Genomic DNA, 16,580 nt, shown 5'->3' with positions numbered 1-16,580 from the left:
GATAATGACACGCCGTGTCTCTGTTGAGTGAGGTGAAGCTGGATCGCTTCCCACACGGAAAAAAAGAAGAGCGCAGCGACAGAGAGTGGAATACAACTTCAGAAGGACGTACATTTTTGCTCTCAACATTTCTCTCCAGAAGACTTTGAGTCATTTGTACGAGCAAAACTGGTTCTAACAGGTTATTGTTTCCTTAACGAGCTAAAGACCATTTCTCCCACTAGAGCTAAACTATCAAGTCTGTTTTGGTTGTATTTACCCAGAATGCCCTGCACTGTAGTCCACATCATGCTTTTGGAGACGTTAACTCCAACCAAACTGAGTTTTTAGCCAGAGTTCCCTGCTTTGATCCACATCAGAGTTCAGTTATATGTTCACACTTCCCCAAAACGAACTGGACTTTCCAGACAAACAGACTGGATCTCGATTCGCTGGTGGACTCGTGCTGGTCTGGAAACTGACTGACAATAACCTAACAGCAATGGTGAAACATGGAGGTGGGAGTGTCATGATCTGGGATGCTCTGTTGTAATCCAGCCCACTACAATAGAATCCACCGCTAGATTTACTGTGCATTTGATGGTCTAAGGAAAAAGTGACATCTGCAAAAAAAAAAAAAAGAATAAATAAAGCTGTAGCTGAACTGGACCTTGCAACATGACAGGGACTCAAAACACACCTATAAATCCACAGAGAACTGGCTGAGGATTAAGGAATAGAACGTTCTGTACCGAGTCAGAACCCAGGCCCATTGTATTTCAAAAGCAGAGACACTCTCATTAATAACATACATGTAAATCTACATCACTTCAGCTCTGTTCTGCAGTTGTAAATTTCTGTTACAATGAGAAATGGTTTTAGAGACCAGAAATGGAAAATGTAGTTTTCAATTTTTAATAAAAAACCCCCCATAATCTTATAATTGAGTAACAGTGCAGCCTACGTGGGAGTACAAGGTTCTAATCCAGAAAGCACAAATTAGCTTTGACATTTTTATTGGAGGGATGTAAATCTCTAAAATATTCTCTCTAAAATGGAATAAAACAACTCATATTGTGTATTAAATGCAGACAGTAGTCATCTTTATACAGTCGTGATATAGGACAAGCTGGAGAAAACTGATGGAGGCCTGGAGCCGAAACAGCTCAATGTTTCTGCTTCTTCTCTAAATTTCCAAAGTCAAAGTGCCAGCTTTTATAATTCCAGCAGACTAAGAGAAGATTATATTATCCTTCACATATGTTTGTTCAGGAGACAGAAAATGACTTATCAGCAGTGCAATTTGTTGCCAACTCAGAGCAACGAATAATCAGCATCTGGTTCCCATCAGCTGGTGGAAGATGATTTTTTTTGCAAACCATTTAATGCGTGTTTTGTACCAGGACATAACCATGAAGCAAACACCTGGCCAAAATCACAGGATTTACACCACTGCTTGCACACAGCAGCACAAATACACACGTTTAGCAACAATGTGTTCCTGCCAAAGTTTTAATTAGAAAAATGGCCCATTGGATGAAAACACAGAAAAGAATAACTTTTGTTATTTTCTGTTATGGGAGTTGAAATAAAGTGCAACATTAAGCCTTCATAGGTTTTTATTTCATTAAAAGAGTAAAAGATGTTTCTCTTTTGATAATTTATTCTTTATTTTCTTCAATTTTGCCTCATTCTTTTGTGTATTAGTTCTTGGTTTATTCTTATTTTTAGTGCTTTTTCATTCCGTCTTTTCCTTTCTGTTGGTTATTATTAGCTTCTGGAATTCATTGTTGACTTTGGTCCAAGAAATATTGTTCTACAAATACTGTGCTGCTTTGGGAAGCAACTTTACAAATCCAACTTGTAGCAGATTTGTACTACAAATCCCTTTAATTTTCTTGGCAAACCTTCCAAACAAACCATCGCAACACATGTTGGCTTTTCCTTAATCACACTTTATAGGTTGAGCTACTTTTAATTTGTTTATTAGAATATAAAGTTATTAAAACGCAACACAATCTGGGAATCTTGCCAAAGTCAGTATGTGGATATGTTGCCGTCCAGGACCATAAATCTATGTTTTCCCATGAACACAAGCAAAAACAAATAGAGTTTTCATATGGATGAGAGACCGAAACTTTTTTCATTTTCCCAGATATCCAGCGTTGTGTGAACTGAGCAGCTTCGTATTCCTTTTTTTCTCAGTTTCAATAGAGTAACTGTGAGTTTTTTACATATTTTTCTGAACTGACAGAGAAAGGACTGGGTGTCCTGAAACAGCCGTAAAAAGTATGACAATGAGCATCGAGAGTTTGGAAGGTAAAAGCCGGTTTCCGAAAATATGTGTCTATAGAGAAACTGAAAATCACTCCTGTTCTCTCAAACTTAAAAATCTGATATTTTCTCTCTAACCTGGCAGGTTGCTGTGATCACATCAACCTGTATGCAGTTAGTTATGATCCAGAGAGTTTGCTTGCTGACGATGACCAGCATTGGTTTTAGCTGTGAAGTTGTCAACATAAAGTACTAAATCTTAAATGTACGTCTGATATATAAAAGAAAAAGGGCTGCAGTGGTTTGCTACTAATAGTCAACACTCTGACACGCAGGAAAAGGTTTAAAAAAGAAAACATAACAAGGGAAAGAGAAGTAGGTCAATTATGCTAGCTTGACTGACAATCTTAACATGTCAATGTGATGTGGAATTTGGTATGTTTTGGTCCAGTTTAAAAAAAGTAGCCCTAAACACCAGCTCTGACAGATCATCAGTGGAGCAGAATTAGCTTAAATCAGCTAATCAACCGCTGCTCCGTTCGATTAGCTAACAGCAGCCGCTGCTCCGTTCGATTAGCTAACAGCAGCCGCTGCTCCGTTCGATTAGCTAACAGCAGCCGCTGCTCCTTTTGATTAGCTAACAGCAGCCGCTGCTCCATTCGATTAGCTAACAGCAGCGGTAGCTAATCACAAAATAAACATCAAGCCTGAAAACTTCAGACTGTAACAGGCTGAAAGTTCTGTTCTTTGTGTCTGAAATGTTTGCCTCTTTTATGGAGCTGATTCCTGATACATTAGCGCCGTTGTTAGTCGGCTGCTATGGAAACCAGTCTGTGAGAACGAGAGAAAAGAATAAAACGAGGGTTTTCTGCGTTGTTCCTCCCTTTGCTGTGCCGCACTGCACTAAATGAATACTACCTACATCTCCAGGTTTCATTTTGTGAACAGAAACTGTTCTACCACGTCAGCGCCGCTTTGGACGACCTGCAAAGGAAAAATCGTCTTTCTGGATGTAAACAGTGACGTGCAACGTGTCAATACAAAACATGTTCATTAATTTCAAAATGGCCTTCAAAAGCCGTCGTACAGCACACATAGAGTAAAACTAGCTGCCCAAATGTGCTGGAACTCAGCTTGGGTTGCGAGGTGACGTCTGACTTTCAGGACCACAGAAAACATGAAGTTATTGTCGAAAACGGGTTGAGCTTGGACTGTTTTTAGAAGCAGCAGAAACCCAAATGGAAGTACAAAATAAAACCCTGTGAATTTTTCACCCAGTTTAAGAACCTGTGTCACTGACGGCAGGAGGAAAACGTGCATTTTAAGGTTTTATGTTGCTGAGGTGCAGCAGCTGCATGAAGCCAGGGGAGCGTGTGTCGGGAAATGTGTAGAGGGCAGGAAAACACAGACCTTTCCTGTCTGTGCCGTTGGGGACATGCAAGGTGTTGATGCCCTGCAAGGTGTTGATGCCCTTGGCGGTCTCCTGGTTGGCCGCTTCCTTGGTGACCGCTGAGCCTTTGAGTTTACTCTTCGGGGTTTCCAGGGCTTTTAGCTTCTTGGCATGTTTGGTGCCCTTGTAGTGGGCCAAGGCCTGGCTCTGCGAGAGGACCAAACAAAGATATATTTAGCAGGCGAAAGCAGCTGAATGTAGACGTAATGTGAAAAATAAAGAATAATACGTCTATACAACAAGCTAAACAGGATTAGCAGAGCAATGGAATGGAAATTTTTAATTAGCAAGCATTTATACTGCTTTTTGTTTCTGCACCGGTTAAATAAATTACAGAAGAAAATCAATCATACAAGACATGTTTCCATTTTTTTTTTTGTAATTCTCTTTTCTAGAATTTCTCAAATATCCATCATATAATACAAGACGATCACAGAGCAGAGAAACGCAGTCAGCAGGATTTAGGGCCAGTGAAAAAAGCCAAAATCAAAAGAGAGGCCTAATTTGGAGAAAGCTGCTTGGAGCCCACTCTGAAACATCTTTGGAAAACCACTGGACTGGTCCTAATCCTTCCATCTTTAGGCATTTTGTATCCAATCAGTTCGGTGGAGGAATGACATGAACGTGAACACACAACGAATAGCAGAGAAAAAAATCCAACTTCACAAAAATGAGAAGGTGAAGCAGCTAAAACACATTGTATAAATCAACTAAAGAGACACAAACCGGTGGGAAAATCACTACATGACTGCAGAAAACAGACTTTTGTTTCATTATTTCATTATTAAATGATGCATAAAACCTGAAAACTGACAATCCTGGAGATCAAAGATTTTTCTTTTCACCTGTACAAACTTTAAACCCCTCAAAACTTTATATTTTCCTTTTTTTTGTTTCTTAAAACCACCATATCTTCTGTTATTATTCTGGTAAAAGTTAATTTTCAGAATCTCACAATGAAAGATTTATAAATATTTGACCTTTATTTATGTAATTGATACACATGTAGAAACCCCACTGGCACATCTGACATAACATTACACTGCAAAACAATATTTTGGTCTAGTTCCTAACTTAAATAACTGCAAAACTAACTTTTCAACAAGATGAAGAAGCTTGTTTTAAGTCAATTACTCCTTAATATTGACTAACAAATGCTTGTTTTACTGGTAGATTACATAATATTGCTTATGAAAAGACTTTTTTTTTCATAAGTGAAATAATCTGCCTGTAACCTTTTTAATCCACATTAAGGAATTATTGTCTTAAACCAAGCTCATATTTTGCTGAAAGGTTACTTATAAGTTAGTTTTGTCTCATTTCAATGTACTAAGATATTTTGATTCGAAACTAAACTAAAAATACTTGAGAATATTTTGTGTTTTTGCAGTGCAAAAGTTTTGAAACATGTATTTTTTCCTTTTTAAGATGATAAGATTGTCTCAGAACTTTTCAATGTGTAATTTATGTCTTCTTTTTATATGTGCTATAAATAGGATGTGATGCAGAGCTTTACTTATCTAATAGATTCATAAAAATGGGAAAGAGAGGACATAGTATAAAATTAACATTTTTTAACTTTCTGAAATTATAGGTTAGATTTTCTAAATATTTCACTCTCAGATTCCCAATAAAACAACAAAAGACTTATTTATTTTGAGATATTTTACTCATCTTTACCAGGTGAACCAATAGTTGTAAGAAGTCTTCAAGTTTCCTTAAAATTTCCGCCTTTCTTTTCTCGATTGAGAGCAGAATTATGACAATTAATTTTTTTATATAGCTAAAACTATTGTGAATGAAGCATTGTTTGATTTTACTGTCTGATTTCACCTTCAAAACAACAAATTCATCCAAACACACAGTCAGGAGACTCAGACTCTGAGCTGTCCTTGTTTACCGCTGAGGATTTCCCAGCGTACTTTGCCTGTGGCAGGAAGGAAGCCATGATGGAGGGATGAAACTGCCTCCTGGAATAAACACGTCATCCAGTTTCAGGAAAGCATGGGTTTCATTTATGGCTCACAGCTAAACAAACACAGCATCGCCTGTTTGTTTTCAGGCTTTAGCTCAGTCCGCCGGCTCCCCCTGGTGGTCAACGAGGTAAACGACGCTGCAGCTAGCTCAGCAACGGATTGCGCTTAAAGATAATATGATGGATTATCATATTATTAAACCGGGTCAAACAACGCCAGGATTAATTACATGATTCGTGTCTTCATTAGGCGTGAACGAGTCTCTGTTCGCAGGAACTGTTCTGTTTGTCATGTGCTGCTCTGCTATTGTTACTTTTATCTGTTATTTTTATTTACTTAAAAATTATTAAATTGAATTAAATAAATAGCTAAAAGGAATGTTTTAGCTATATTTACTGACACAGAACATGATTTCTGTTTCTGCCAACTCAACTCTCTTTGTCTTTCATTGTGCTTCTAAATTACAAATATGTTATTAACTCACAAAACACTTTGTAAAAGAACAAATTATTTTTTATTTCCACGTGTTTGACATCACTGGAAGCTTAAAGAATCAGTAAATATCTCAAAACGTCCTTGAGTTGTACGGTTTCATCGTGGCCAAGAAAACGAATATTTTATTTTCTGGTTGTATATTATAAGATGTGTTATTGCAGGGAAATTTTAAGTTAGTTGGATTAAATGATCCTCAGCTTGAAAGCTAAAAAACACTGCTTTAGATGCTTCATTTTTCTAAAAATAATTGTGAGCTTTCATTGTTTTTGTCTTTTGGGATGATTTTCTGTAAGCAGCATCACTTTTTCAAACTAACTGCACGTCTTGTCCTGGCATGTAACTATCAATTTGACCCCACATTCATCTCCCTGCAGGCACCAAAGGCCTGGCTAACAGTTTGTCATGAGTCTGCTGTGATATGGATGGCTGTTTAATGCAGCCTTAGCCATATTTCATCTTTTATCAGCGCAGTGAAATGGAACGCCCGGATTCCACGTCTGGCGCACGTTTTATTAAATCCAGGAGTGAAATGATTTGTTTCCCTCTTTGAAAAAGACAAGACGTGGAGAGAAAGAAAAAAGAACGATGCTGTAATTCCTGAAGAGGTCAAATTCAGAGCCGGAGAAATTATCACAGAAATATTTGAAAGAAAGGAGCGTTTTAAGTTTTCGCTTTGGTTTAGTTTCTAGTGCAAATATTTTAGTACACTTAAAATACAGTAAAACTAACTTAGCTGTAACTTTTCAGCAAGATGTAGGATCTTATTTTAGATAAATAATTCCTTGATATGAATTACAAAGTACTAGTTCCATTGGAAGATTATCTCACTTGTATCATGGGAAAATGTCTTGTTATAGGTGAAATAACTAGTGTTTCTTAATTAGCATAAAGGAAATAAGCATCTTTATCTTGCTGAAAAGTTATTTCAAATATAGATATTTGAATCAGAAGCTAAACCAAAAGTTCTTGGTCGCATTTTGTGTTTTTACAGTGTATTTTCATGGGAGGTTTCCACTTGAAAACTTTTTGAATCGATATTTAAAAAAAAGATGAATTAAAATGCTACTATATGTCGCTGAAAAGTTGCTTGTAAGTCAGTTTCGTCTTATTTGACATGTAGTATAATATTTACAATAAAAAGTAGGTCAGAAATGCATGTTTCTGCAGTGATTAATCATTAATAATTCCCTTTCGCATTTATGACAAAACTGTTATATTTTCTTCCTATTTTAAGTTTTATGCACGTGACTCATTGTCATACACTGCAAAAACACAAAATCTAACCAAGTATTTTTGTCTTGAAATAAAACTAACTTACAAGAAACGTTTAAGCAAAATATAACAGATTGTCTTGAGTACTTTTTTAAAATCAACACTAAGGAATTATTTGCGTTGCTGAAAAGTTAGTTTTGTTTTATTTTAAGTGTTTTGAGCTATTCGGACCAAAAGGCAGACAGAAAATACTTGTCATGGTTTTGTATTTTTGCAGTGCAGTTTTGGGTTTCTGCATTTTGCTTCCCTTTGTTCTCATTGTGTCAACATATTTTATGACTCTCTTTCTTTTTGCCACTTTTACTTTAAGGCCACATTTGTTGTCAAAAATCAGTCGAACATTTTGACTGATTTTAGTTTGAAACTTCCCCTTTCAGCTGATTATAATAGTAATCTGTGAGATGCTCAAAGCTTGGTCTAATTTTCATTATAAACCTTGTTTTGAAACTCTCCTATCTCCTGCTGAGGTCTGCACAGAAAGCTGTTTTTACATGGAGTATCGGAGGGACACGTTTAACATTTTTAATCAAGTTAATTGTTGGGTTCCTAATTAATTAAGCGGAATTAATCACATTTCAATCCAAAGCTATAATAGAGAAAATAATCAGCATTTTCAATTCAAAAACATTTTTTGCTGATAATATATTGAATAAATAGACATGTATGACCGAGTATTGGAGCCATACGAGTAAAAAATAAATGAGAATAAAATCATACATGAAGAAAGTCAAAACAACAAAAATAAAGTTGTAATAAAACATAATGCCACGATATTATGAGAATAAATGTGTCATTTTACTAGAATGAAGTCAGAATATTATTATTTTATTTTTGTTTGAGTTTATTCTCATAAATTTATTTTGTGGTTTTCTAATCTACAATTGTTTATATGAACTAAATATATTTGTTTTTAATCTGCCATCCAGGTCATTGAACCATCAAATTGATGCAAAGTGGTGGTATTTTATTTTACTTTAGTTTAAGTAAAAGGCTAACTCCTTTTCTTTTTCTTGGTCGTACCAGAAACACAAAATGTGGAACCTTTAAAAAAGATTCAAAATTATCTACTTGTTAAGATCTATTTAGTTCATTAAAACTGACATGTTATTATGCACAATTAATTTCACAGGTTTTTATTTAGTGGTAAACGAGTGAAGGAAAAAATGGAAAAAGTAGAAATCCTGTTTTATTTGGACAGTTATTCACTTCTATGTGTTGGTACCATAATATCCCCAATAAAATACAATGAAATTCTAGTTTTAAGGTTTCCATTTCAAGCCACCATGACTTCTCTATTAAAGCGAAAATTGTTGTAGAACCAAGCTAAAAACTATTATTTCTCCAAAACAATAAAAAGCCATTAAAATCCCAAAACCACAGAAATACCCAACAAAAGCCTTTTCCCAACATGGCTTGTTCCAAACCTTAGCGATTAATGTTATGAAACATAAAGCAATGAGCAGAAAATCAAGCCATAACATGTCACACTCCATAAACCACAATGATGTACTACACTAAAAAGTACAAATAAAATGCAACAATTTCCTGTTCCTGAAGGATATGCTAATTAATCTGTCCAATTAAATTAAATATTTTAATTTAGTGCTTATGTTAGGACAGGGAAACCTGTTTAAGGAGTTAGATGCATCTTTTATCTATCGATCTAAAGCTTTTTGCTTCCTTTTTGTGGTATTTTTTCATTTGTTCTTTTTTTTTTTGGAGTCATCCTCCTCTCTTATTTGTAATTCTGAGTTTATCCACTATTCTTAGCCAGTCATAAATCTTTATGACCCAGATATAAACACTCTCCTGGAGTCTATGGAGTCTTGGGTGCAAGAGAAATCTATAGCAGCTCTTTTTCTTGCATTAATGAGATATGGAGGTCATTTGGATTGTTCCCAGTTTACTGCTGCTGCAATGCACACGCCTGTGGATGAGATAAAACCCCACAAAATGACTCCAACTCGCAACAAATAAACACAGGTAGCCATTTCTGGAAGTTATAACTATGAGACATAAATATGGCGCTTCAGAGGGTGCAAGTCTGAAACGCCGGGAGACTGAGAGAAGGCGAGAATGATTCGTGAAACAAATAAAAATAAACACATTCCTAAAATACAAGTTTCTTCTTCTCCAAGCAAGCAGCCAGAACATGCTCCCTGCTGAGCATTATTTATAGATTTGGATAAATCTAATTATTCCTGCATGTTGCTGTTGGGTTGTATCAGAAATGTTCTAACGCTCAAGAGCAAAATTTGTGTTTATGTAGGATAAATCTTTCATGGAAAAAAGGCATATTGATGTTATTTTGCACCAGACTAATACAGTGATGTAACAAAATAAAAAAAACTATTTGCCTACCTAATATATATTTTTGCTCTTTTTCATCCTGAATTAGAGCAAACACTTTGGATCTGGCTAGTGGAACTGTCAAAAATAATCAGGTTATTTCTGAATAACTTTCTAAACTGATGTTATTTGGTAACCAGTCTATTCAAGTACTGAGTAACTGATTAATCATTTAATATTTAAAAATTACACCATCAGATGGACCAAATTATAGAGTTAGGTGGAAACCTCTGTGTTTTAACAACCAAAATGACAATAATTCATATAAATCAGGCAAATAAAATGTTTCCCAATCAATTTCTTTCAATAAAAAACTTCTGAAGCTTTAACAAAAACTGCAGCTGTCTTGGGTTAAAACATGTTTGTTTTTCATTCAGTGAGTAGAAAATCCAGACATTTTACACAAGAGGAAAAATACTTCATAATAAAATTACTCAAGAAAAAGTAAGAAGTAAAGTACATTTAAAAAATAAAAGTTACTCAAGTAAATAAGTAAATGTAACTAATTACTTCCCAACTCAGGTCTTAGTTGCCCCAAATCTGGGCCTGAACCTTCAGAGCCACATAAACACAGTTACAAAGTCGGCCTTTTGTCACCTGAACAACATTTCTGGGATTAAATCACTAATGTCTCATCAACATCTAGAGAAATTCATCTTCAGTTGCACCGATTAGTGCAACTGTCTAAAGACATCAGTCCTCCAGCTGCAGCTGATCCAGAACACTGATGCTGGAGACCCGACTAAAACCAGAACCTGGAGCCCATCACCCAGCTCTAACGTTTCTACACTGGCTCCCTGTAGCTCAGAGGATAAACTGTAAAATACTGCTGCTAGTTTATAAACCACTGAGCGGCTTAGCACCACAATACATCAAAGATCTGCTGGTTCTGGGAATGCAGACCCAAAGCAGAACCAGAACCAAACACAGAGCAGCAGCATTCAGCACCTAAGCACCACAAATCTGGAACAAACTTCCAGAAAACTGCAAAACAGCCGAAACACTGAGGTCCTTTAAATCCAGACAAAAAACCCACCTGATTACGTTTTAACCATAAAAAGTATTATCTGATGTGTATTAATGATGGCATCAGACAAAACTTGATTACTTTTCCAAACAGGTGGTTCGTTTTCATAGCTTCTTCTTCTACTAAAATAATACAGAAATATATTGTTAGCCTGCAGAAATCTCACCACACTGTCTCTTTATACTGCATAAAAACATCAAACTAAAAAATTAAGTATTCTTTTTAGCTGTAGAACGCAAAATAAACAAATAAAAGTAAAAATATAATATTTTGAAGCTGCAATGTGATAAAATAAAGGAATTTGGACACTATAATAGCAGGAAATCATTTCATAAAAACGTTAAGCCTTCTGTTTGCCACAGCAGTGGGGAAACAGTCCCGCTCTGTGCAACTGATGGCTTCATTTAAACTTAACTCTGCCATTAAACCCTTCAGTACCATTACGGACACGTTTAGTTAAGACTATTTAATCAGGCCACATTCTGTGTGTGGGATAGTAAGAAAATAAACACTAACTGAACTGGCTGCTGTTTTGGTGAGTTAGTACTCAAAGCACATTTTATCTAAATGATTTTACGAGCTTATTTGAATCTACAGCAGCTTTAATGAGCTTACGTACATTCATTGGTATAAATTTAATTTATTTAAGGCTTTCAATGCAGTGAAACGGTAAAAAATGGAACTTCAGTCAAGCTTCAGAGCAAGAATTTGATTTACTGCTAATTTCAAATTGTTACATTTTTCTCAACAAATTTAGCACCTTTTATCTATTTTGATAACTGAAATATCTAAAAACAAAAAGAGAAATGAGGAGCAAATGTAACTAATGATTGGCGTTCACTTCCATTAATACACTTATATTGGTGGTAGTTTAATTACAGAGTGATGCTGACCATCAAGGATTAACAGTTTGTGTGTTTTTATAGTTTAAAGTGGGGTGGTGAGTTTTGATGGACGTTAAACCCTCAGATTTCTTTACATCTAAAAGTGTTGATGATGCAAACATAAATAATTATAAAAATCAAGTGAAAGCCAGACAAGAACTGAAATACTGATAGTAAATCAATGGACAAATTGTTAAAATCTAGTAAAATACACTCCAGCTGTTCAGAAGTAAAAATCTAAAAACAACCGAGTTCAGTTTCCTACATCAAGAAAAAAACTGTTATTTATTAAAAACTGATACTATTAAGACTGAAGCAGAAAAAAGCTGTTGTTTTTTTTTCTCTTTCCAACTTTTACTTCTTACACAAGTGCTCATGAACAGGAACATCACGCTATGTCCAATTCGTTTCTCTGGCAAATTTAATTATCTAATCCATCTGGCAGTGAATAAGTTTTTTTAAAAAATTACCGGCGAGTATCTGAGGGCGTCCACTCGTACGGCTGACAGCCTTTTTCTTCAACGAAGGCCTAAAATGAGCAGCTGATGAACAGTCAGTAAGTTCTTAGATATGATTTCCTCTGTAAAACATAATAATGCCGTCCTGAGTAATCACCTGCCCATTCAGCGATGAAAATGGATTGATTACTGCTTAATGAAAGGTGCCGCGACACTGCCAGTTAGGGATGCTTCTGATTTAACAACATGCACCACCACTGATTTTCTTTTTAAATCTTTTTTGATTACTTCCAAAGTGGTATGGAAATTAGGTGCAGGAGAAAATCGAAACCCATCTGCTTGGTTAGGCGCTCGAACGTTGGTTAGATTTAGCGAGTTAATGCGAACGCCGAGCGTTTGATTAAAATACTCGAGCATGTAGAAGATACTGAATATGGAAATATGCTAATGAACTCTACCTGCTGTGGTGTTCTGGGAAAACATGAAGAAATGGCAACAAACAGAAAGAAGAAGTCCTTCAACTTCCAACCAAACTGTGATTTTAATTAATGATGATAAATTATTTTTATAAAAATCCCTCTCTTATATATAAAGAAGAAAAAAGTTTTGAATACTGGTAATTAATAAAAGTACACTGCAAAAAAACAAAACATTACCAAGTATTTTTGTCTGAAAACACACTTAAAATACCACATAGGTACAATATTTTGTTTTAAGTCAGTAATTCCTTAATATTTATGAAAAACTTATTTGTTATAAGTGAAATAATCTGCCAGTGAAACAAAACATTTTGGGAAAAATATCTTGATTAATAATAACTACTAAGTTTATCAATTAAAATGAAATTATGCATTTTGCTGAAAATGTGCTTGTTAGTTTTGCCTTACTTCATAATTTCTTACTATTAATGAAAAAGAATAATTTAAAAAGCGGATTATAGCAGGAGCTCATCTCGGGTTGCTAGGTGACGGGCGGAGTTCCAGTTGGGTTGCTAGGTGACGGGCGGAGTTCCAGTTGGGTTGCTAGGTGACGGGCAGAGTTCCAGTTGGGTTGCTAGGTGACGAGCAGAGTTCCACTTGGGTTGCTAGGTGGAAGTTAGCATCTGCTAATTTGTAACGCTACATTTGGGAGGTTTTTTTCAAACGCCGTATTTTCCAGACACCAGAAAGAAAAAATTAACGTCTTGCTAAAAACCAGCTGAGTGTTTTTTTATTTTTTTAGCGTTGGTCTGTTTTTAGAAGCAGTGGAAACCCAACGTGAAGTACAAAAACGTACAAAATTACAAGACAACACAAACCATCTAGTGAGGATTAGTTTGTGTGTCGGCAGAAAAGTTTTATTTCTTTGAAGTCGTCTAAAAAAAAATCTTTATTCACTTCTGATCCTCATGCAATTTCAGCAACAGAGTAATTTACTACTTCATAAAAACATGAAAGTGCTCCCAGTTGCGTTTCATAAACTTCATAAAGTGCCTGGCTGTCAGGTTTTTTTTGTCTGCTGCTCAGTCAGCATCATCGCCTACAGAGCACCGAACACTCGATCTGCATCTCAATGCAGCTGCGATTCGGGCCGAGCGGCCCGCAAATTAAGCCTTAGTGGAATCTGATTCTGCAGAGGATTTATATTCGAGTCGCTCACCTGTGAGTTGAACCTCAGCTGGCAGACGCTGCAGGACACATGCTTCCTCTTGGCTGTGGGAGGGATGCCGAGGGTGTGATGGAGGACGGCTTTCTGCACCGGGTCCATCTGGAGGACGGACACAGACAGACAGACGGGCCGGCTAATTAAAACGGTGCTAAAGCTGACTTGTAAATCCACCTGACTATGCAGACGCTCGCCAGGCTGTGGAGAGAAAACAAGTTGCCTGCAGCGATCTGGAAAGCTGTGTGTCAATCTTTCACCTCGGTGGCTGAATTCAGGGTTTTTCACTGGACTAAGTGCTTCTTCAGAGAGTTTTTACTGACCGTAGGGTAATGGCTGCTGGAAAACTCCTAAAGGGGATCATTCAAATGATTCTCCCTTATCGCCTGTGTTTTTCACTGCAATAGTGCAAATAGAAAAGAAAAAATGTTTTAGCTATTTCTATTCTCACATTATTACATTTTTCAACCTGTTTCCTCCTAGATAGAGGTTTTAAAGTCTTTCAAGAAGAGTTTCCTCCCTGATTTAATGAGGATGATGGAAAAAACCTGCCGACACTGAAAGCAACGCAACTGTGGCATAGATGTATGGAAACGAGAGATGAAGAGTTGGAGATTAAAGTCAGAATCCTGAGAAAAATGCCAGTTCTGAGAAAAAAAGTGTCATAGCTCTGGGATTAAAATCTGAATTCTGAGAAAAAGTCCTAATTCAGAGGGGGAAAAATCTATTCTATGCTTAAAGTCAGAATAGTGAGAATAATTTTTTAAAAAGTCCTAATTGTTTCTCTTCTTTCCGTAGTTTTCTTCACTTTCGTAGGAAACATGAGTCATAATGTTTTAATAAACAAAGGTCATGCCACATAATAGAACCGTTTACCCAGCATTGTTCAGTGATAAACACGCGTTAGAGTTGTATGTTCGAACACCTCTGCTCGAGGGAAGAAAGAAAGCTCCTTGACAAAAACAAACTTTGCTCATTTATCTTCTCGCCGCTGCTGGCGGCGTGGCGACTAGCAGGCGGCGTGTCGCACCTCGGGTCCAGCCTAACCTCATATCTCACTTTTCCACTCTCCGCTCATTAATCCACCAAAGCAGAGCCCGAACACTCGGCAGATGTTTTATTTTGAAGTGCAGCTCCACGATATGAAGCAGAAGTGATACCAAGCTGTTGCTGCACAGATAATAAGCAGGATGGACTCATTGTTCACTGACAAAAGAAGAAGAAAAATGTCCGTCGGCAGAACACGCGACACACAAAAGAGCCGCTGCAGCGCAGACATTACATGCATTTTGAGCTTCCTGCGTCTGTGAAACTCTAATTTGTCTGTTTTCTTTTCGCTTTCTGAAAGGACAAACAGGTCCGTCTGACTCGGGGAAACCCTCACAGTGGCCTCAGGGCGGGAGAAAGTGGAGAGGCGTTGGCACAGCGTGGGAAGATTAATCAGTCTTGACAATTGTTCAGCAGAGTCTGATGATGTTGGCTAGTTTGAAGAAACAGCTCAGACTTTACACTGAACTGAAACCCAAAAAGAACCAGAAGGTAAACTTCGCCAGAAGACGTTATTTGGAGGCGTTTGCACAGAGCTGGCAGGAACTAGTTACAGTTACTCAATTGCATTTACTTTCTTTCTCAGACATTAAGTCCTTTAATCCTGGAAAAGTTCTTCAGGTGATAGAAGGCCGACTTCGTAATTGTCTTTATGTGACTGAAAGTTCAGACCCATATTGACTCAAAACATTCGTTGTGGCATTTTTAAACGAGAGGACAAAAAAAATGTGAATAAAAATTTGCTGGAAGAAGAAAATTGGAGCAGAGAATGTTATAATTTTAAATGATTAGATGAAATGTCACAAAAATAGTTGTTGATTGAGTACAAACGCCCAGAAAAGCAAGTTTCTTTTTTCATTTATAATATTTTCCGACCTAAAAAAGAACAAAACTTTGACAAAATAAGCTAAGAAAAAATGACTTCTTTCAAAATACAAGCACTTGCTCTCATTTTAAAGAATAATCTGTTGTGAGTTAATCTTTTTTATGACTTCATTTATAAAACTCAAGGTTTTTTCTTGTGTGATATTGTTACTGAACCCAAACTCTGCCTTTCTGCTGTAATAAATATTCCTGGCTTTGTAATTCAAATCTTTAAAAATTAAAAAGTTGCACTGAATTCCTGACAATGCCTACAGAAAGCACAGTCTTAATACAGTCGTTAATAATATGATTAATAACATAATAAGAGTCATATTAAGATTATGATCCTCTGTAGTAAACATAAGCAAGAGATATTATCTAATTACATCTCAACAGTAGATAATGCTGATTAACTCCCAAGTCAGCCAGTGCACACAGGTGATTTTGTGGAGTTATTGTCACCATTAAGGGAATCAAATTACACCTTTTTGATGACGATCAGAAATAAAAGGCGATGCAGCAAAATGGAGAAGTTTTAAATAGTTTCTTGCGCCTCCATATCTGGGCCCAGCAATTAGCAGAAGCTTCCCGTCCCTCAGAAATGCAACATAATTGATGCCAATAAAGCAGACAGAAAGCAATAAGAAGATAGCGAAGCATTTTCAGGTAACCATTTCCTCAGTTCGTTTTGTAATTAAGGAACGTGAGTTATCTGGAAGTGCTGAGGTCAAACTGAGGGCTTCGACACGGAAAAACTTTCTGACGTGTGAGGGGCAAACAAAATTCTATTTCTTTCATATTCAAATTAAATAATACTTTATTGATCCAACTTAAATAAAGACTTCCACTCCAACAGGTGGCAGA

The 16,580-nt window shown here is 36.4% G+C and overlaps 1 protein-coding gene across 3 annotated transcripts in view; it reads right to left on the bottom strand.

Annotated features, from left to right (window-relative positions):
- znf385d (zinc finger protein 385D) overlaps positions 1 to 16,580 on the bottom strand; it is a 100,098-nt gene that overhangs the window by 39,092 nt on the left and 44,426 nt on the right. For all 3 annotated transcript variants that reach the window (XM_055047310.1, XM_055047308.1, XM_055047309.1), the window contains 2 exons: positions 13,803 to 13,910; positions 3,664 to 3,850 (listed from right to left, as the gene is read on the bottom strand). In XM_055047310.1, coding sequence (XP_054903285.1) covers positions 3,664 to 3,850; positions 13,803 to 13,910 — 295 coding nt within the window. The remainder of the gene's footprint in view (positions 1 to 3,663; positions 3,851 to 13,802; positions 13,911 to 16,580) is intronic.

The sequence above is a fragment of the Poeciliopsis prolifica genome, unplaced genomic scaffold (genome assembly GCF_027474105.1).
Source record: "Poeciliopsis prolifica strain line A6 unplaced genomic scaffold, Auburn_PproV2 SCAFFOLD025, whole genome shotgun sequence".
NCBI classification, from domain to species: domain Eukaryota; kingdom Metazoa; phylum Chordata; class Actinopteri; order Cyprinodontiformes; family Poeciliidae; genus Poeciliopsis; species Poeciliopsis prolifica.
This window is presented reverse-complemented; position numbering and strand designations above follow the sequence as displayed.